We start from the raw sequence: 23,555 nt of genomic DNA, 5'->3' as shown, positions 1-23,555 counted from the left end.
AGCAGTACTACCTCCTAGCCAGTTATTTCCCATTGTGTTGTTGTGCATTTGCTTTTTCCTTCCTAAGGGAAGTGCTTGGCACTTGTCTTTATTGAATTTCATCTCTTGCTTATGAATTTCCTATTATGTGTTATTTCCAATTATCATATATATTGCTCTGAAAAACTCAATGAAAAAACATACCTTTTCTTAAAACAAACCAAAACATGTCACTATTTGCAAGCCCCCGAAATAAAATGAGCAAAAGCTAGGATCAATGACACGGCCAGAAAGCTCTGCTGGAAGTTGTGTGATCATTGTGTCTGGGCATAAAGAGTGCCATCAGTGGAGGAGCACTCCCATTAACTACGAATATATGTTGTGCTGCTTGAGTAGAACAGACTTCATAGATAAGGGGGGCAGACTGAAAGCATCGATCTGGGTGCACAAGGAGACATAGTACTGGAAAGGTGAATGCACTGAAATAGACCAGCTTAGGAAACGTCTGGCCCCTTTGGAATATCAGATGAAGAGAATATTGTAATCTGTATAAAAGGGTCACTAGTCAAACTGGAACAGTCATCAGCCTATGCTAGGACAGTAGATCTAAAATAGACAAGCACAGTATTCTTTTAGCTATTGTTAAACAAGAAAAATGTCATTTTAGTTAAATGATGTCATTGAATTCTGTTTCTCGGCGGGAGAAATCTAATCTATCTGATAAGGTTCTTCACTATCACACAACGCCTTTCCTCCTAAATTACTCTTTTAAATCCAGATTAAGGCTCTTCCTTAGTCAAAGCATAGGTATTGCACTAGAGACAATTTCACAAAGGGAGGCCAGCTGTGAAATATGCGGTAAAATGGCATAACATGCGCTTCGCCTGAGTTTGGTTGAAGAGTGATTAATTGTTCTTTTAAAAAATGCTTAAAACATAGAAGCTAATTTCTCCCATCACCCTCTACACCTATCTGAGAAGTGTGTCTATGAATGAAGCACTGGTCTTCATTTAGTGCTATAGTATGTGACTGGTGATTGATGGCGTCAATCTGCAGTTTGGGTCTAGGAAAAGCGTGATCTTTCTCAAGGGAAAAACAAAGGGAGAACATATCCTGATGTTAAGCTGTGATTTTCCTAAGGGCCTAATGGGCCCTGAATGACTAAAACTAACATGCTCATATTTAGTCTGGGCACCAAAATCCATAATTTAAGTATTGAAATAGAAGTGGCCTGGTTATCAGATGTGTTGAGTGCTCCAAGCTGACGTTAAAGTCAATGGGAGGGCTTTTGATGCAATCAGGACACTTGCTGGGGCCCTTAATATGGATTTAGGGACCTAGCTCTAGGCACCTCAGTTTCATAAGCTTGGCTTTGAACTACAAATAATCTTTTAATGGGAGATCACTAAAAAGTAGGAGACCTATGAAAGAGAAGGAGGCTATAAATTGGAGACTGTGGTTTTTGCTTTGCAGTTAGCACATGCAAAGGAATGTTCTAAGGTCAGCAGTTCTAAGGGCTGGTCTACACGGGGGGGGGGGGGGGAGGATCCATCTAAGATACGCAACTTCAGCTATGTGAATAGCGTAGCTGAAGTCGAAGTATCTTAGATCAACTTACCTGGGGTCCACACGGCGCGGGATCGACGGCTGCGGCTCCCCCGTCGACTCCGCTACCGCCGCTCGCTCCGGTGCAGTTCCGGAGTCGACGGGGAGCGCGTTCAGGGATCGATATATCGCGTCTTAACGAGACGCGATATATCGATCCCCGATAAATCGATCACTACCCGCCGATACGGCGGGTAGTGAAGACGTACCCTAAGGTTCTAAGGAATTGACTAGGAAGAAGGAAATAACATATGATCTATTTCCTCTCATAAGGTCTTCCATGTGGAATAGCTTTCTAAGGATTGCATTTATGAATCACCTATATTTGTTGTTCTTCTATTTGGGAATTGAGAGCATACAAACAACAGGTAGCTCCTCACTTAGGGGAAGTAAGCAAAGCTGCAGAGAGAGAGAGGAAAATGCTTGCACGCAACATGTGTTTCTCTGACAGATTTTCCACATCCTTGGAGGGAACTGCCAGGGAATCGGAGACATGCATTCTTCCAACTGTCCAAATAAAAGCGACATCTCCCAGTAGCATCTATGGCAGTTTGTCTTGAGACTTTTCCCAATGTCAACAGATTTAAGGGCCGACTCCAACCAAAATCCCAGATAATAACACAGCCTATTTCAGTTTTGCTATAATTACTTGTGGACATTTCTCCAGATGGTATAGTTTAGTTATAGTTATTTAAGCTACATCCAACACTATCAGCTAGGTCTGGGATTCCCAGCTTCCGTAGACTCGTGTTAACTCTCATCTGACCTAGCGGGCTAAAATTAATAGCACAGCAGCAGTAGGATGGGCAGCAGCAGCCCAGGTTAGTACACATCTGCCTAAACCCTGTGGGTCCGTACGCAGGGGGGCTAGCCCCTGCCGCCGCTGCCCCTGATTCCTGTGACTACACTGCTGTTTTTAGCGTGATAGCTCTCATGAGAGTTAGCACGAGTATGTCTCCAGGAGCTGGAGATCACCCCTCTATCCTGCGTGTAGATGTTGCCCTGTCGCAGAAGTATGCACTCATGTTCCTTGTCCATATTTATGCAGAGAAGGTTAGACTCCAAAGATAAACTAAAGTCTGTTTCTTTGATCCTGCTCTCTCCTAACAATAGGTTCAGCACAGCAGAAACACGCAGGGTATTTTCTCTCTTCCTGACACAAATCAAGTGCAGGTTGCTCAAGCTGTGAAATATATTAAGTTCGCAGAGTTTTAACAAAGGGTACCAAACCACAAAATCCTGCTGCGAATCCAACTACTTTCAGATGTCCTTTTAATTATATTAAATGAAAGTTTGGGCCGCTTTGATGCTTATGGGCAAACATCTAGATCTCTTGAAAAGCTGCTAAAAGTACTCCCTGTTGCTATAGTTAATATACTACATTGTATGCACACTGCTAGCCAATTTATTCCAGCCACTTTAACAAGGATATCCAACCTGACAGGCCACACAGAACAGCATCAGGAGTCAAGCAAAGCACAAATCATTAGAGGACTCCAAAAGTTGTTTGACAGTCACACCACGGAGCTCTTCGTCATACAGCCAATTAAGTGACCAAATAAGGAATTTGAGAATCCTCATTAATTTGTTTCTCGCTCTATAAATGGAGGTTAACATCTCTCTTGTCACGTGCACTGCAAGTACACAAGTAAATGTGGCATAATTCAATTTACACTCTGCCATGAAGGGGCAAGATTCTTCTTCGGTTTAGACACAAGCAGGCATCAATAAGAAGTGGGACAGGCAGGATTAAGCCACTTTAGTTATCAACAGACTAATCCCAGACATATCTTTTATCTGCCAACAGATATTAGGTTTTCAAAAAAGACCTCTTCCTTTAATCAGTTGTGAACTTAATGCCTTGGATCCGCTGAGAAAAGTTGATCATTTTCGCTTACTACAATGATCCAGACTGCTCATATCGTCAGGGAGAAACACGCAAGAGTGATACCTGAGGATCAGCACTAAAGGGACCGCTTTGATCAAAACAATAGCAATCTTCACAGACTGGAGATGACAAGAACTCAAAGAACACAGGCCAGAATCTTAGAAATGAAGTTATTCGCTTCATAGAAGAGCCTGTGTTCTTTACTGCATGGGCAGTACCTTCAGAACACTTCCACTATTGTCGCCGGTAAGGTAAAGGTAAAAGCCTCATCCAGCTTCTAATGGGTGAGAAAATGGCACTTGCAGGAGTGAAAAGCAGTTATAGTTCTGGGGTGTGGCAACAGTATGGTTCTGACTTAGAATAACAGAAGGAGACTGAGGGTATGTCTGCACAGCAGGTAGGTGATGTAGTTCCCAGCTCAGGTAGACACACACATTAGCTCTGCTCAAGCTCGCACCTAAAACCACCTGGCACAGACTCGTCGCCAGAGTACAATCCTGCCCGAGCCCCGGGTACGGCCTCAGGTGGCTAGCCGGAGGCGCTGCCCATGCTGCTAGACTGAGCAGAGCCAACGCACGTACATCTACCTGACCTGGGAATGCCACCTCCCTGCTGCTGGGCAGATGGACCCTACGTAAAGAGTGGAGTGCTGGCCAAACCCTGGTAATCTGCGGAAGGAAAATGTCTCAGCTAGACCTAGACAAATACCGCGAAGGCTGGTTTTTCCCACCCAGATTAAAACCATTTGCTTTGGCCACTGTGTTCACTTTCTATAAATGTTAAAGCCATTAGGATTCACTGGCAAAAGCACTTGCGGGAGGCTAAGGTGACACTCTTTCCTTTCAGCATTTTCCCTCCGAGTGGTTAATTTTATACATGAAGGGATCACTGCGTAGCACGGTAAGGAGTTGGGGCTATGCACACTGTTCACCAGAGCCCTGGCACAAACTGCACAAGCAAGACAAGGATCCGATCTCACCCCTTGTAATGAGGCCCACGCATGCAATTGAAACCCTGACTCCACATCCACAATATGGAGCAAGCGGTGTCAGGTGCCACCTAAGTTCATTGTGCAGACCACTCATATTGCCAGTAGCCGTGCAGGGTAGGTGAGAACAGCCCAAGCAGAGCCAGGACTCTGCCTCCTGCTGGCCGCAACTGGGATGTAATTTACCCCAGGGATAGGGCTGAGCAAGACCACGTAGACCCTGGAGCAAAAGGGGGATGAATCAGAGACCCCATTGAAACTCTCAGCATCACAATCCAGTTCCTGCTCTGTTCCGGGGGCAGCGGCATATGCAGCAAGGCTCCCATTGAGCCCTGGTTTTAAACTCTGCCCATAGTCAATAAAGCTTGCAGGAGACAAATAGTTTTTTAATGTATCTGAAGTGCTTACATGGCCCCCTTTACTGTAGCAACTGAATACCTGTAACCTTTAGTGTATTTATGTCACCACGCCCACGAGAGACAGGCATGATAATAATCATTCCCTATTGTATAGATGGGGAACTCAGGCACACAGAGGGTAAGGCCCAGATCCTCTGAGGTATCGAGATGCCTAATGTCCATTGATCTCAATGGAAGTTAGGAGCCTAAAAAACTTTCAGGATCCAAGTTTAACTGACTGGCCCAAGATCACACAGGAAGCCTGTGGGGGAAGAGGGAACTGAATGCATCTCTTGCAAGTCCTAGACTCACTAAGCCACTGGACCATCCCTTGTGCATGAGCATAAATTTTGTGGCCAAGAAAGGCAAAGGTTTAATTTTTTCTAAGCTTTCCTAGCCCTGCTTATCTGCTTCTTCTCCCTGATGGATTCAAAGCCCCAGTGATCTCTGCCAGCCTAGTCTCCTGACTTCAGGAGTTACACACATCAGCCCCGCAGGGAAAACAATGCCGTAAGCCGGCTAAGGAGGCCCATCACAACCAGTGAACTCAGCTCAAATGTCAAATATTGAATATCAAATACTTGAAGCAAACTGCCCACAATCAATCCAGAGCGTGAAAGAAGAAAGGGGCAGGAAACAACCCTCCATAAAACGGAGTAACTATGAATTTTGAACAAATTACAGGGAATTTCCATCTGCTTCTAGAATGTCTGTGAGAGAAAAAAGAGGCTAAACCAATCAAGTGCATTATTCGTTGTGAATCACACTCTCTACTCTAGTCTCCATTCTGCGACACACCTGAAATAGGTTGCCAAGAGAAGTGAAAGATAAAGAGGTTGGGTTTGAGAAACTATGGGATGTTTTCTTACATTGTAAGCTTTTGGAGGGCATGGACCATCTTTCTGTTCTGTGTCTGTACAGCGCCTAGCACAATGGGGACCTGGTTCATGACGGGGCTCCTAAGTGCTACAAGAATACAAATTAATAATAGCAATGATAATAATAATGATGATGAATGGATGTGGAAATACAGTTCAACACCAGCTAATGAGAATGAATTATGTCCTGGAAGTTTTCTGTGTTCACAAGATGATTCCAGACCATCTTACAAGCAGGAGTAATAAAAATACAGCCTTGTTCTGCATACAGAACTTTCATCTCATCTTCAACTGGTATATGGTTATCTTCTGCATGAAACTATCTCCCCTGATAACAAGTGATCCCCATCAAATAAGTCTCCCTTGGTGGATTAATCCTCTCTCACTGCATGTAATTATTATGCAATAGAATTCTGAGTGACAGTTTCTCTTATATCAGTTCTGACTTCTGAATCCTTGGACAGCTGTCTATTCACCTATGCCAACATGTATTTGTTGTGTCAATGCTGATGCCTTGAGTTGCCACTACAGTAGATTGGAGGATTTGGCTGGGTTCTGATTTTTGTTTTCTTCTTTTTGAATGAAGAAAAAAAGACCGGTTACCACATCGACTTCTGAAAAGAGGAGAAGCAGCAAACTCTACCTACAGTAAAGATCACTGGGTTTGACATTTTTCAAACAAGTTATCAAATCAATATTAGTTTTCACTATACTACTATCTAAAGGGATGGGCTGATAATCTCACAAACATATTTGCAGATACAGTACATTTATTTGAAGAACTCTGCAATATATTTGAATCCATATTTGATATGGTTTATTTTTTATTATACATACATCTTTGCTCAAGACCACTGCCAGTGTCAAGTATTGGCTATACAGAGTTACCCATCACTAAAGGTCTATAAAAATTACTTATTTATGTCCTCCCTGATGAGGAAACCACCAAAACTCTAATCAATTTATCCATCCATCCCAAATTAAACCTCCTAAAATATCAGTTATTTTCATTGCTCGCTTTGCATTTACTGGACATCCTTCATATCAACTTCCTATTGCGTTTGTCCCTTTAGAGAGATCAATAGTACAAGGTACATTTTCAAAACTGTGCACAGAAACTTAACTACAAGATTCCAATTCATGGCAATATTCATCTCTGTAACAAAATCATGTCACAAGGGTGGAATCCAGATTCTCCTGAAGTCAATGGCAAAACTCCCACTGACTTCAACGAGGCCAGAATTTCACCCCTCGACAATAAGGGTACGTTTACACTGTAGCTGGAGGTGTAATTACCAACTTCGGTAGACATACCTGTGTTAGCTTTGATCAAGCTAATGTGCTAAAAATAGCAGTGTATAGATGGAGAACTCAGGTGCACAGAGGGTAAGTGTAGTCACAGTGGTAAGACAGTTAGCCACGATCCCGTCTGAGACCCTAGATACATACTTGGGGTGGCTAGGCCCATCCTGTCACCCATGACTCCGTGGCTACCCTGCTATTTTTAGCATGCTAGCTCACTCTTCTAGGGTGGGTACATCTGCCTCCAGCTCCAGCGTGGACATTACCTAAGATTTACTCAGGGGTTGCAATGGGTCTAATAAACTGCCACGGTCAGCCTACAAATTTCTCTGAATTATTGGCTGCAAGAGGGAATTTTCTGGTGTCCTCTTTAATTTCTACTGATCAGATTCTCTTCCCTGTGCCGGGCAGCCACATTTTTCGGTGACTACAATTACATGAATTTCTAAGGTAAAATGTATTGTTTGAAGACTATATTGATGTCAAACATCCTGCAAAGGTATATACAAAGGTGTGACAAGGTACATTCTTGTATGTTAATGTATTCAAAGTACAGACCATATCAGAGATGGAAAAGAACAATTAGGTCATCCATTCCATTCTCCATCCCATGGGTCTTCTCTTCAGAAGGTTTATTAGAGCTTTGTACAGTATAAGGGCTTGTCTACAGGGGGACACTAAGGATAGTTAATCCGAATTAACTCAATGTGCAAGGTTAAAGTGGATTAGTTAAACAACGCTAAGACCCTATGCGGATGCTCTCATTCAGAATTAAAGTAACATTAATTCAATTTACTTTAAATCACCTTGGAAGGCAATCCTTAACTTTTAAACAAGCGAGTAGCCCCACTGAGTTAAAGGGAAATACTCGCATGCTTAAAGTTAAGCATATGCTTAAGTCTTTGCAGGACGCGGACCTTATTTTGCAGCCTCCACATTTCTTTAGTATGTTAAATACGCTATACATTATTGGCCAAAGGAAAAAATAAAATAAAAAATATAAATAAAAAATATAAGAGTTTGCTTTTTCTTTTTTACACAGCAAAATCTCAAAATCTCAAAGATAGCGAAGAAGAGGAAAAAGAGAAATGGGTTTGGCTACTCTCTCTGAAATCTTAAGAGTACTCAGCCTGAGGAATGGAAAACATTTACTTCTCTTTACTGATGAAAGCAGATCAGTGTACCAGGACAGTTAGCTGGGGTGAGACTAGATACAACTTTCACACTCCTCAGGATATCCATACTCAAAGGGATCAGACCGGGTAATGAAGAGGAATGCAGTTTTATACACATTTTACAGTCATAGAAATGCTAGAGGATGCATTGACAAAGTAAAGCGTATCATAGCATAAGATGTCATGGTTTGTAGGTGCAGAAACTAGAAATGTACAGATGTATAGAGGGGACCTTAAACATAAATGTGTGTTTTGTTTTAATGTCTCTGTGTGTATTATATACATATAAATAATGGCAAATCCTGCATTACTGCAACATTAAGGCTGCAAAATTAAATGCACAAAAATCAGGAGATTAAAAAAAAGTGTTCCTTATTGCAAAGTTAACTCATTCACATTGCACATACTGCTTTATAAGCTTCACGGGATCTATAGTCAAGGTAACAGGACAAATTGCACTATCATCCTGATCCTGCAAAGACTCTGAGTAATAATAATAATAATACCTAGTGCTTTTCATCAGTAGATCTCAAAGTTCTTTACGTCCCCATTTTACAGATGGAGAAACTGAAGCACATAGAAAGGGAGTGACTTACCCAACGTCTCCCAGCAGGCTCGTGGTAGAGCCAGGAACGGAAGCCCAGTCCAGTGCTCTATCCACTAGGACAACTAGCAGTGCATAAAGTTAAGCTGGCTTGTAAGTCTTTGCAGAATCAGGCCCACAGCTTGCAACTGGTCATCACTTTATGACAAATGTCCCCTTTCACCTGAAGTGTTCCATGATTGGTCTCAGCCATCAGGTGGATTTGGGGGGAAAGTTTGAAGAAAACTCTTTCCTTATTTCTGAGTTACCTGAGGAGGGTAAAATATAACTGTTCCACTTTAAACGAGAACTCTAAAGATTAGGGGGGTTTTGTATATGGAAACTCCAGGTTAGCTGAACACCCAAGGCACAATTTGGCATATTCTCTGTACAGACTCCTACTAAAGTCAATGGACGCTCTACATGAGGAGGATTTACAGGGATGGATCCCAAAAAATTGAAACTTCACCTGTGGCAAATCCTCTGTGACAAATAGGTGCTGTGAGAGTTGGACAAAATATTTTAAAATTAAGAAATGATAGAATCATAGAAGTATAGAACTGGAAAGGACCTCAAGAGGTCATCTTGTCCAGTCCCCTGCACTCAAGGCAGGGCTAAGTATTATCTAGACCGTCTCTGACTGGTGTTTGTCTAACCTGCTCTGAAAAATCTCCCCATGACGAAGATTCTAAAACATCCATATGCAATTTGTTCCAGTGATTAACTACCCTGATAGAAGTTTTTCCTAATGTCCAACCTAAACCGCCCTTGCTGCAATTTAAGCCCATTGCTGCTTGTCCTATCCTCAGAGGTTAACAAGAACAATTTTTCTCCCTCTTCTTTGTAACAACCTTTTATGTACTTCAAAACTGTTTTCAGGTCCCCTCTCAGTCTTCTCTTCTCCAGGGGGGAGGGAGAGCTCAGTGGTTTGAGCATTGGCCTGCTAAACCCAGAGTTGTGAGGTACTTGGTCCTGCTAGTGAAGGCGGGGGGCTGGACTCAATGACCTTTCAGGGTCCCTTCCAGTTCTATGAGATGGAGCTATACCTATTATATTTTTTTTTAGACTAAACAAACCCAATTTTTTAATCTTTACTCATAGGTCATGTTGTCTAGACCTTTTATAGTTGTTGTTGCCCCCCTCTGGGTTCTCTCCAATTTGTCCACATCTTTCCTGAAATGTGGACCCCGGAACTGGACACAGAACTCCAATTGAGGTCTAATCAGCGCATAGTAGAGCAGAAGAACGACTTCTCGTGTCTTGTTTACAACATTCCTGCTAATACATCCCAGAATGATGTTTGCTTTTTTTTGCAACAGTGTTGCACTGCTGACTCATATTTAGCTTGTGATCCTCATTAAGGAATAACGCCAGTGGGTGGTAGCCCCTCCCCCAGAGTGTGGCTTCAGCCCTCCCCGTTTTTCTCCTCTGGGCATTTGCTCTTACCAATACTTGGAGCAGCTTGATTTAAGCAGGCACATTTCACGGTGGGAGTTGTTTCTGAACTGCCTGCTGCACTAAAGAGTTGTACTCCATCTCAAGGTACACCATCTCACCTGTGCCATCTGCTTTGGCCAGTTGCCAGGCAGGGAGCTGGGTTTGGAGGAGTCTGGGAGATTTAGGAGGTGGGGGTGTGGCTTAATTATAAACATTTGGTAATTATTAGTTAACCTTAACCCTTTCTTTCCTCAGCTCCCATCTTCCTGTTCTCAGTAAAACCCCCTCCCTTATACTGTTACTTTGGGTACACCATTCCTTTGCTGGGGTTAAGTTTATTTACTTTTATGGTCCTGGGGACTGGACTATACACTCCTTGCCAGCTTGCAGCATTAGCATTGATTTTCTCAAGGGAGACCACCCATGGGTATCTGGACCAGTGAGAATCCTCTGAGTGGAGGCACCAGGTGCCAGAAAGGAACACAAGTCCCAAACCTTGAGAGGAGAAGCTGCTCCAAGTATTGGCCCAGAAGAGAAAAAGGGGGCGGGCTTAAGCCACACCAAGGGGGACAGGCTACCCCCACATGGCATTATTCCTTAATGAGGATAAGCTACATGTGTCATTCAGTAGTTTTTGAGCGACCAATGTGCACAGAAGCGTTACCTTACTTTTCTAAAGTGAAAATACATGTGCACAGGCGGAACAGGCACAGCCAAAGCAGGGACTGCTCCACGGGGAAGAGGGGCTAAAATGGGACCCAGCTGCAGCCACCCCTCTCCCAAATCCCACCCCAACCCAGATCTGTGTAAGGTAGACCCCTCCCCTGCACTCTGGGGGCACCAGGAACCAGGTGGTGCTTCCCCGCCACCTCTCCAAGTGGCCTTAGAAGGAGAACATCAGAGAGGAGCCGACTGGAAATTCCAGCCAAAAGGGGCAGGAGCAGCCAAAGCAGAGACCCCAGGACGCTCAGAGAACTTCCTACGGTTCTGATGGGTGATTGGCCTGTGCTGATTGGCTGTTTGCTCCAAACCCCCCACGCCCTCTCTGTGTTCTCCACAGCTTCACTTCACACCTGCCCCTCGTACCCTCTTCTCCCCTGCCATGTGCCCCATCCCCTTGCCCTTCCATTTAGCTGATCCCCTCCTAATTAAAACCAAGCTCCCCCACCTCGAAAAATGGAACCAACACACTATTTGCCATCATCTCATTATTCACGCTGCTGGTGTGCTCCACCCCTACCCCCACCTTGTGTTTCTCTTGTCTATGTATATCGTAAGCTGTTCAGGGAAGGGACAATCACCTACCCTGAGTTTGTACAGCACCTCGCACAATGGGGTGCCAGTCTTGGCTGGCCCTTAGGTACTATAGTAATAAACACGATTAATAAATAATAACAATACTAATAATAATATATACAAAAAACTGCCTTCCCCATTTGGATAACTCAAAACGTGGCTGAAATAATTTTCTCCAATCTTTCCCCCAATTTTCTAGTGAGTTTCTGCCCCAACCATTCTTGAAAGTTGTAAGCAATGGAAAGTGGAATTATAATGTTATCCTGTAGCCTTAACTAGATAATTTGCTGCCACAAAGGCTAGAGTGATCAGATACACAGACACAAGAACAGCACCAGACATTCAGTCAAACAACTTGACAGATTTATAAAAACACTAGAAATACCTGGACATAGGCCCTGCAAGAGCGCTCCCTTTTCTGAAGCTGAATCCATAAAGACAGCAGATTAAAGACGGAATAGAAAAAACAAGTTAGTGACAGAAGAAAACAAGGGGAAAAAAATAAAGAAAACATCTACACAAAAACTATCATTTCGCTGTTGATGAGTTTCTAGGAGAACATGCAAGCTAAGCAGCAGTGGAATGCTGTAAGGACTGGCTCTAGAAACAGTTGGTTAGTTCTTTTCAGGAAAGCACAGACTGGAAACTGCCACACAGCTGTTAGTTATGGCAGCAGGCCTTGAGGCAAACTGTAACTATTCTGTAAGCTAAATTTACCTTGCAAATTTGAAATCATACATTGCACATGTCAGACAATGCCAGAGATTTCGAGCCTTATTCTTATTTGCACAAGGCTCCTTTACCTTGCTCTGACAGTGTAAAGGGCTGTTAAAGAGGTGTCAATTACAGCTAAATGAGAATCAGGCTGAATATTTCAGGCTATTTTATCTTTGGGCTTGCCGACACAGTGCTGGGTGTATGAGCTAACTGGGCCATGAAGCGGCTGCTGGCACATGCTAAAATCTCCCTAGTGTATGTTAACGTAGTTAAAATTTTAACAAAAGAAAACAATGCCCCACCATCACCCCAGTTCATTTCAATTCATTTTACATCAACTTGCATGAAAAAAATAAGAGCCCCGTTTTCAGGCCAAGTACTGAGCGAAGTCCTTTCGGTGGACTTGCACATTTCTCCTAAAGATTAAACGAATATTTGATGGCTGTTGCTTGCTTTCTTTTGCTCTCTCTGACTAAATAGAACAAAACACAAAGTCTTTGCTAATTACTTTTTCTTTTCTTTTTGGTGCATTATCCTTGATCAGCAAAGGGGATAATGGAGCAGTGACTCTACTGCCTATTGTTTGCCCAATACTACTTCCAGCTTTAATCCATGCATTCTTAAATGAACATAGAGCAGTTGCTCCTCTAAAGAATTAAGTGGGGAATGAGGGCAAGTAAATTACTGAGCCTGTCATTTGGATCACTGACTCGTATCACTGATTTGCAGGACTCCACACACTCCAGAATTTTAATGTGCAGCACAATTGATTTGTACTAGTTGACTGTGGAAACCTGAGGGGGGGAAACTGCTAGAGGGGACCACAGGAAGGCAAGGCAGAGTGAGAAACACACTGTCTTGTTATGTTCTTCCCCCCTCTAGCTACAACCACATTTTCATAGAAATGGAGAAATGTCAGAAGGTGAAATAGACAAGGATTAAAAACATATGTTTTGCAAAGCAAAGGTGACTGGATGCTGTATGTAGCTAAGCAATATTCAAAGTAGCAAGCAAATGAGAATCATGTAACCAGTTAGTATGTGACAGTAATTGCCAGTTTTACCCAATGTTGTCAGATATCAACAGAATTTCGTATCTAAAAGCTTTGTAGTAGGTCTGTAATACACACTCTTATGGCCCTGTAACAGTTAATGCCCGCACTGTTATAGGAGAGCTTGAAGCAATATTAATTAATAGCATCAAGTTAACCCAGCCGACAGCACATGCAAAGCACAGGATGCACAGAACTCTAACTCCTAGAGTTGTTTTTTGGTTTCGCTATAACAATCCAAAAGATCCTTTGTGCTTAAAACAGCGTAAATCGACAATAATAATGCATATTAAAGAGAGAACTTTGCTTTTCATAGAATTATTTGGGTTTGCATCCCAAAATACAGTAAACACAGAAAATATCTGGTGTATCTGTGATTCCCCCTCCCCACCTCAGACTCAATCTAACCTTGGAACCAAGTTCTGCTCGTAGTTACACAGATGTCTCTGCCATTAAAGCCAATGGTGTAACTCAGAGCAGAATTTGGTACCTCGTTTTAATAATACGGTTTACATAACTGTGTATAAAGAACAGGAGTACTTGTGGCACCTTAGAGACTAACAAATTTATTTCAGCATAAGCTTTCGTGGGCTACAGCTCACTTCTTCAATCAATCTGAGGGATCTATTCTTTGTCTTAAGGGCCAATGCAAGGTCTATATGAACCACCACTTTAATTCCAAGGTATTAGGTCCTATTTTGTGGGCTAAACTGATACTTAAGTGATGTGTAAGCCCTAGGATGACATTTTACACAGGAGTGGATTTCACCTTAAAGGAGCAAATTTATTTGTATGAACTCCACAGCTAAGAATTCAACTATCAACCACTTCCCGATCTTTAACATTTAAATTGCCATCTACACCCAGCTCCCAAGATAACAATATTTTCCATCTAGACATCACAGGAACTACACAGTAATCATATGATACAAAAGGTAGCCCTGGAAAAAGTTAGACATAAAAAGAACTGTCCAATGTTAAATTACCTTGCCAGGTTGTGCTATTTTAAATAAAAGTGTTTTGCTAATTAACATTCACTTTGTCATTTCCAATACCTTTCCCCTCCTCCCGTCAAGGTAAATTCATTGGCTAGGATTTTTATAAACCCAGATCCCTCATTGTGTGGTTTAGAGTGCGAGGGGCATTTCACAAGTGGATTCAGCAATAGACTCACTGGGCAAAATTCCACTACCAGTCGCATAGGTGTAAATCCAGAATATTTCCAATCGCCTCAACAGAGTTTCTCTCGAGTTGCACTCATGCATGGTAGCTGGGAACAAAATCAGCCTCATGGAGTTTATTCTGCTAAGCATTTGAGTGCAGACATTTTCCAACATTAGCAGCACACCTGGCATTAACAACTGTTCCACAACTCGACAGACTAAAAATACATTGCAAATGAAAATGGCCATGTGCTCCCATCTACTTAGAAAGAATCACATTCTAACACTGGCAATAGTGAGGCCTTCTAACACCTCTCTGGAGAAAGCACAACTCTTGCTTATCCTCCTCACCGTTCCCAAGGCCTTCGCTTCTTACCTTGTTTAAACTGCGCGCAGCACTGTCTTTCCCACCTGGAGTCAGGTTTCGGAGCTGCACATCCAGCAAGCCCACCAGTTGGTCCATGGCTCGGACTGAATATGTGATGTCTCCAGCGTTCAAGTGATTTTTCGTCTGCTCTGCAAGCTCTCTGGCAATGTTGGCAGCTGTCTCCCCGGACTTCAGCTAGGAGTTGAAGGACAGGAGAAAACGGAAAGATGTTTCACTGTTCCTGGCTAAGTGGTAGAAAGCGTAGAAGGAAAAGGATCCTATTTTCTCCTTTTAGATGCATGCATAAGGATCATTGTACCATCAGCCTGGATCTTTGCTGTGAATGTAAATATCTTCAATTACCCCTATGTTTTAATCTGTCTCAGTTTGCAAGTATGCTGACCTAAATTACTCATTTTCTTGTGAAAGACAGCTGTGTGTCAGAGTGGGCAAAGCAGAAGAATTCAAAGGTGATGCAAATGTTTAACAATTTTATGCATTTTTTTCCCTGCAGCAATGCAACAATTTTGTATTTTATTTTAATCATTCTGCAGTCCCTCCTACACACAGAAAGTTAAGACAGCAAACTGTTTTGCAAAATGAAGGTTCAAGCAGGAAACAGAGCACAAGAGATTTCATGATTTAAAATCAGTGGTGCTGAATCTGATTAAACACACACTGCTTTCTTGCCAGTGTGACTGCATTGACTTCAGTGGAGGTGCTTCCCAATTTCCACCAGTGCAGTGAGATCAGAATCAGGCCCTATCACTGCATGGTACTGGAATCTGTGGGCACGGTATTCCTTTGTACTGTAAATTTGCCAGCAATTATTGTAACAAAAATAAAGATGTGGAGGTGGGAAAGTAGGTGCAGCTGCCTTAAATGGAATTACACAATGGAATTCCTGTTTTCTTCAGCCATACGGTAACATCTCAATACCTGCCCTAGCACAATCAATGTGTAACTATGCATGAGCTTATCATCAAAATAACAGTATCTCTCAAGCCCAGCAGATTACTTGATGATGAAGAAAGAAGTTACATTTCAGCTACTGGTCTCCTCAGCAAAACTGACTTCTCATAAAAAGGAACAAAATGAGACTGCTATAACCCACATTAACTAGGAAACAAACAGCAATTTTCATAACTTTGATTTAATAAGTAGAAGCGTATTCAGTCATTCAAGGCACTGCTGAAAAGAAGAGCTGTTTAATACGTTGGCCATTGCTGCAATTTGGGAGCCATATTAAACAGCGGGAGTGCTTCACCTCAATCACTTTATTGTTTAATCTTAAAGCTTGAATTTAATGGCTTACTGCATCTTCTGACTGGCAGCATGAAAACACACAAAGTCAACTTCAGACAAGGGACCAAGCTTTCCTGTGCCGCCACAGAGGAGCCTCCAGTAGGGACCGGCAAATTGGCTATTTGGATTATACTGGAGTTTAGAGATTTTAATATCTGCATCATTAACAGACTCCTGAATCTCAGTATCACCTAAACCAACCTGAACCTGGCATTGCCCTGGCACATTTGTTTCCTTTTTGGGCTTTCATCCTTACCTTGAGCTGTTTTACCTTGCTGGCTTTGTACTAGGGGCGAAGGGAAATTGTACAGAAGCGGGTATAAACGAAGTTACAAATTCCCTCCAGGGTGAAAGGGCCACTATCAAATTATCGTCCAACAGACAAAATCAGATATTTCTCTTGTTCACCCATTTTGGGTGCCTATTTAAATGCTGGATGGTAGAAACATAGAAATAGCAGGCAGAGCTTCTGTCTCCATGTAAATCAATTAACTGTCTTTATAAATGAATAACTACCATCAATTCAACAGCAACGACTGTCTGATTTAATGAAACCAGAGTGAAGATGCTCATATACTCATCTTCAGAGAATTGTTCTTTCCATTGAAGCAATGACAATTTATATTCAAGGATTAAATTATTTTAACCTTACTGTTCATGCATCTCATACCACCGAGACCAGATTCTACTTTTAAAAGGTGCCTGCCACTCTCTGCTCTGATGAGCAGTCAAAGAGCTCTGCATTCTAGTATGGTGGCTGACTTCTTGTCCTCTTCAGATACTGCTAGTAGCCTTGCAGAATGGTAACAGCTATTCCACACATTCCTCCCTTTTGTTCTAAAACAATTCATTTTAAACTTTTATCTTTCATTTCCTCTAATTCCTAAAAGAACTGGTGACCTTCAATGAGTCACTGGGGATTATAAAATTCTTCTTCTTCTGTGTGTGTGTGTGTGGAGCTGAGCCGGTAGATGGTTTCAGAAATACCACTGCTTCCTGCAGTTGTGTTGGTACGTCCATCATATTGTTAATGAGTGAGCCCAGTGGTTCTAAGCCACATGTGTTTGTATCCTTCCAGGTGCCACAGGTCATTGTGTTTAAAGTAGGTCTCCAGGTTGTAATGAAGATGAGTCCGCCAAATACAAGAGTCCTCTTCCTTTGCAGTCAGCACTTCGTTTTATTCAGTTTCAGTGCATTGTCCCTAGCAACCTACGGAATTTTATACAGGCCTGTCATTGGGTTCTTATTCTGTGTTGTCCCAAATGATAAAAGCATCTATGCGGCCCAGGAGCTGCTACACCTTTCTATAGAATATAACAGAGGCTAAACAAACACCAAAATAGAGGCGTTGGAAATGGTGCCTGTCAAAAGACATTAAAATGCCATCAAGAACTCTCTTGAGTTAGGAACATTTGCCAAAACTAATCTGATGCATCCAGAAGGGTGAAGACTTTGAACCCTGCCATTTCCCCCCCCAGATTTCACGTCTGGCTGGCATGTGATAGAGCTCCCGCCTCAGGCTGGCATATTCAGGCCCAAAAGTTTTCTCCAACCACTGCCAGCAGAATGCACCCAGAGTCTGTAGGTTCCTCCACTGCAAGTTGCTCCTCACAGCCACAGGAAAGGTGCTGGCTGCACATATGATAAAAAAGGCGCACAGACTTAAGGCCACTTGCCATGTTACTGTTAACGTCCCTAAATCGTTTAAGCATTTTTCCACTTAAGTTATGATGTTCTGAGTCAAGTCCTGTTATACATAGATTCTAGGACTGGAAGGGACCTCGAGAGATCATCGAGTCCAGTCCCCTGCCCTCATGGCAGGACCAAATACTGTCTAGACCATCCCTGATAGACATTTATCTAACCTACTCTTAAATATCTCCAGAGGTGGAGATCCACAACCTCCCTAGGCAATTTATTCCAGTGTTTAACCACCCTGACAGTTAGGAACTTTTTCCTAATGTCCAACCTAAACCTCCCTTGCTGAAGCTTAAGCCCATTGCTTCTTGTTCTATCCTTAGAGGCTAAGGTGAACAAGTTTTCTCCCTCCTCCTTATGACACCCTTTTAGATACCTGAAAACTGCTATCATGTCCTCGCTCAGTCTTCTCTTTTCCAAACTAAACAAACCCAATTCTTTCAGTCTTCCTTCATAGGTCATGTTCTCTAGACCTTTAATCATTCTTGTTGCTCTTCTCTGGACCCTCTCCAATTTATCCACATCTTTCTTGAAATGTGATGCCCAGAACTGGACACAATACTCCAGTTGAGGCCTAACCAGCGCAAAGTAGAGCGCAAGAATGACTTCTCATGTCTTGCTCACAACACACCTGTTAATGCATCCCAGAATCATGTTTGCTTTTTTTGCAACAGAATCACACTTTGACTCATATTTAGCTTGTAGTCCACTATAACCCCTAGATCCCTTTCTGCCGTACTCCTTCCTAGACAGTCTCTTCCCATTCTGTATGTGTGAAACTGATGTTTCCTTCCTAAGTGGAGCACTTTGCATTTGTCTTTGTTAAACTTCATCCTGTTTACCTCAGACCATTTCTCCAATTTGTCCAAATCATTTTGAATTATGACCCTGTCCTCCAAAGCAGTTGCAATCCCTCCCAGTTTGGTATCATCTGCAAACTTAATAAGCGTACTTTCTATGCCAATATCTAAGTCGTTAATGAAGATATTGAACAGAGCCGGTCCCAAAACAGACCCCTGCGGAACCCCACTTGTTATGCCTTTCCAGCAGGATTGGGAACCATTAATAACAACTCTCTGAGTATGGTTATCCAGCCAGTTATGCACCCACCTTATAGTAGCCCCATCTAAATTGTATTTGCCTAGTTTATCGGTAAGAATATCATGCGAGACCGTATCAAACGCCTTACTAAAGTCGAGGTATACCCCATCCACCGCTTCTCCCTTATCCACAAGACTCGTTATCCTATCAAAGAAAGCTATCAGATTGGTTTGACATGATTTGTTCTTTACAAATCCATGCTGGCTATTCCCTATCACCTTACCACCTTCCAAGTGTTTGCAGATGATTTCCTTAATTACTTGCTCCATTATCTTCCCTGGCACAGAAGTTAAACTAACTGGTCTGTAGTTTCCTGGGTTGTTTTTATTTCCTTTTTTATAGATGGGCACTATATTTGCCCTTTTCCAGTCTTCTGGAATCTCTCCCGTCTCCCATGATTTTCCAAAGATAATAGCTAGAGGCTCAGATACCTCCTCTATTAGCTCCTTGAGTATTCTAGGATGCATTTCATCAGGCCCTGGTGACTTGCAGGCATCTAACTTTTCTAAGTGATTTTTAACTTGTTCTTTTTTTATTTTATCTGCTAAACCTACCCCCTTCCCATTAGCATTCACTATGTTAGGCATTCCTTCAGACTTCTCGGTGAAGACCGAAACAAAGAAGTCATTAAGCATCTCTGCCATTTCCAAGTTTCCTGTTACTGTTTCTCCCTCTTCACTGAGCAGTGGGCCTACCCTGTCTTTGGTCTTCCTACAATAAACATCAGTCCCAATGGCTAGCCTGATTCCAGGCCTAAGATATGTGTTCCAGCCCTTGTAACAATTTCAGCATTTACTTCTCTGTATGTCATATATCAGGGTGATACGGCATCTTCCCGATGCAGAAACAGGGCAATGTGTGTTCTCAGATATTTGCTTATTTCATAAATTGGCATCTCTCAGTCAGAATGTGTCACAGTCATACCGGTAACACCTTGATTTCAGTACCTGCGTCCACTTTATATGCAATTTCCATTCCTGGGGCTTTAAGGGTAATAGGCCAGTCTTTGCCAATGACGACTGCGATATGGAATCGCTGTACAGCTTTTCACCACTGAAGTTATCAATGTAATCCTTCAAAGCATTTACCTTTTCCTTTTGCCTGCATGGGTTTGCAAATTGGTTGCACTCACAACAAATGCTGCACTTTTGGCCAGACGCTAGACAGTCTGTATGTGCATATTCACTTCGTCAATTCCTACACAGACATCAGCCTGCCTTCTGGTTTTGTGCTCTTCCTTGTGCTGACTGCGACCCCCTGGGTTTTCTTCTCATGTCCGTCCTTTGTGTCCCTCTGAGCGATACCCTCATGTGTGCTTCCTTGACTCTCCTCTTCATGGAAAGCTTGCAACTGCAGTTTGGCTTGTTCCATTGCTTCGCAGATCCGTATGGCTGTTTTTAGGGTTAGCTCACCATCTCTCAGCAAACTTCCTTCCCCAAAGCTCACTGCCATCCTGTTTCTAATGGGGAAATATGTCAGTGGGGCCAAAAATAAATATCACACAAATGTCTCTTGAGCTTCCAGGCTATAAAAAACACTTCTCAACCACATCTTTGCTGTTATCGTTCTCATGCGGAAGAGGAGTCTTTTATGACTTACTTTCTTCCAGAGCACACAACAATCTTCAAGCTGTGCTAGGACTCTATCAAAATTAGAACCACCCACAGGTAAGAGCTGGAAACTATTACAACTACATAAGGCCTCTGCACCAGATGAAGTTAACATTAGGGTCACTTTCCTGGCATCACTCGGGTCTCCATTCACAACAGTCAGATATAGTCAAAACCTGTCTTTAAAATGCTTCAGTGAATCCACCTCTGTTTACAACTGTAATCAGCAACTACATTATCTAATGATTACTTCACATATATCTAACAGCAGGCAAACCAGAGCTTGCACTTAGGTGCAGCCTGAAGCTATCTATTACGCTGAGCAGTCACAAAGTCCAGCTTCTATAGAAGACGATCATCTATTGACCACTACTGCCATCTCCCACAGCCTTGCACAATAACAATCAGAACAAACAAACAAATTAGAGAGACAAACACCGTTGATCAGAGGTGTCAAACACCTAGCCTGTTTGATACACTCATGTGTCCTACATATGCTTTCATTTCAAATACGTTTCTAGGCCTCATGACCGTGAAGTTAACCTTCCAAATTAGAAGCAAGGATTGTCTTATTGGGTACCTCTACACAGCAAAGAAAAACCCACGGTACCAAGTCTCAGAGCCTAGGTCAACTGACTCGGACTTGCAGGGCTTGGACTGTGGGGATTAAAATCACAGTGTAGACATTCTCACTTTGGGCTGGAGCCCAGGCTCTGAGGCCCTTCCCCCTGGTTGGATTTGAGAGCTTGGGCTCCAGCCTGAGTGGAAACGTCTACACTGCTAATTTTAGCCTCATGAGCCCGAGTCAATCGACCCAGGCCCTGAGACTCGACGCAGCGGGTTTTTCTTTGCAGTTTAGAAGAACCCCTTGAGTCTGCAGATAGTCAAGCAATAGCTGAGGGAATGCTGACACCCCCACTCCTTGTTCATATAACTGGAGTGTGTGTTGACTCTAAAACCTAATGACAACACTCTCCATGGTATCATTAACCATTTAATTGCCGATCATTTTATCAGCTGGACCGGGGAACAGGCTGGGTGAGAAGCCCATGCAGGTGGGGACTGGGAGCAGTTGCAGGGAAGGAGATGCAGAGGGAAGAAAATTAAGAGAGACAAACAAAGAGAGAGAGATGAGGAACGAAGACAGAGAAAGGAGAATGGAGAAAGGAGAGAGAGAAAGGGCAGAAATAGCTGTGGTCTTAAGGTGAGAATACTTTCCCACTGAGCGAGGCTGAATAGGACATAACTCCTAATAATGAAGATGATAGTAAAGGTTTACCTGGGATTTTCCAAACTAGGAACCTAAAGTTGAACTTGGAAATCTTCACTTAGGCTCCTAAGTCAGTAACAACATTCACAAAGTATTGAACATCCCACCACTCCCACCAACTTTATTCAGAGCCGGTGGCTGCTCAGCACTTTGGCCAAGATGCCTGAACATGGACTTAAGAGCCAACTTCATACTCCTCCATGGCTTTACTTACCATACTAAGCAAGGGATTTTCAAAAGTAGCTAAGGGATTAAAAGTTAATATGACATGGGCTCCGGCATCACTTACGTGAATCTGAAAACCTCCCCAAGGGCCATGAGCTACACTTTATCTTTGTGCAACCCCCTCTTCATACCCATGGGAGATCCTTTAAGGGTAGCAGAGGTGCCCAAGATCAGACCTCAGTCCAGGGACCAGGTTATAAAATGGAATTTGGCCTTCTCCAAAAATGAGTTTCAAACCCCTGCATAGAGAATGATAGATATAGTATATCTACCCACCTATGTCTGTGTGTACACACACACACTGAGTGATAGACAGACATACCACAGACAGACAGACACTTTCGACTGGCCAGAGGTGAAGAATCAATGACAAACAAATTGAAATATTTTATGCAAAGAATTTCATGAAATTTGTATAATTATGAAATGTATTGAGTACGTTATATGACAAATAAAAATGCCTACATAGATAGACAGATTCCACCCACTGTGCTGTGAAGCATTGGAATGGGTTACCTAGGGAGGTGGTGGAGTCTCCTTCCTTGGAGGTTTTTAAGGCCCGGCTTGACAAAGCCCTGGCTGGGATGATTTAGTTGGGAATTGGTCCTGCTTTGAGCAGGGGGTGGGACTAGATGACCTCCTGCGGTCCCTTCCAACCCTGATATTCTATGATTCTATGAAGATTGGCATTGCATCCCAATACCTGTATAACTAGCACACAATTTCACGTCCCACAATGCACCTTCCCTGTACCATAAGAATATAGCCACATTCATTACAACGTGCACTGCTAGAATATCATCTTTAAAATTCTGGGGTCCATCCGCACACTGGATAGCCATCTAATTCAAACTTGCACTTAACATTCATTATGTAACTGCTGTGAAGCAGCAACAGCACAGTTGAGAATTCCCAAACATCACCTGCTCATAGACTCCTTAGGGAAACATAACAGAATTTTGAAAGCTATGTTCCACAAACCAAAGGAAGAAAAAAAAACCTTAATGGGTGAGGTTTATTTTCCTAAAGAAAGGCAATTCTTGTAGAAAAGCCCTATCTTATACAGTGGAGTCGCATCATAGGTGCATTTAACTTACGTGGTTTTAACTATACGCACTCGGCAAAACAAAAAAAAAGAGAAAAATAACCATTTAAATACTGTACCTGTAGCGTGGGCGATTCCGCCCGCCATTCCACTCAATGAGCGTTTGACTATACGCGATTTTCGCCTTACGCGCTGACTTCAGAACCTAACCCCCACGTAAAATGCGACTCCCCTGTAGTCCTTATGCATGTAAAATTCCCATTGGTGTCAATAACTGAATAAGCACAAAGTAAAGACTACATATTTGGCCCTATGGAGCATGTCCCTTAACAGTGAGTATGTCTCGTCTAAGTAGCTTTCCTGCTGTCCCTGTCAGGCTGACAAAACCATGTGCTTGGTTCTGTTTTTTGTAGATCCTGTGCCTGGTACATTTGGGCCCTGATCCTGATTGGGAGCTCTAGGTGTGATCACGAT

General features: G+C 42.7%; 1 protein-coding gene across 17 annotated transcripts in view; it reads right to left on the bottom strand.

The window, feature by feature from the left end:
* The window catches only part of ADGRL3 (adhesion G protein-coupled receptor L3), a 452,742-nt gene that overhangs the window by 135,946 nt on the left and 293,241 nt on the right, over positions 1-23,555 (bottom strand). For 13 of the 17 annotated variants that reach the window (XM_065405560.1, XM_065405559.1, XM_065405564.1 and 10 more), the window contains 2 exons: positions 14,837-15,022; positions 11,915-11,953 (listed from right to left, as the gene is read on the bottom strand). In XM_065405560.1, coding sequence (XP_065261632.1) covers positions 11,915-11,953; positions 14,837-15,022 — 225 coding nt within the window. The remainder of the gene's footprint in view (positions 1-11,914; positions 11,954-14,836; positions 15,023-23,555) is intronic. The other 4 variants (XM_065405568.1, XM_065405569.1, XM_065405566.1 and 1 more) reach the window with 1 other exon arrangement.

The sequence above is a fragment of the Emys orbicularis genome, chromosome 5 (assembly GCF_028017835.1).
Source record: "Emys orbicularis isolate rEmyOrb1 chromosome 5, rEmyOrb1.hap1, whole genome shotgun sequence".
Classification (NCBI taxonomy): Eukaryota; Metazoa; Chordata; order Testudines; family Emydidae; genus Emys; species Emys orbicularis.
This window is presented reverse-complemented; position numbering and strand designations above follow the sequence as displayed.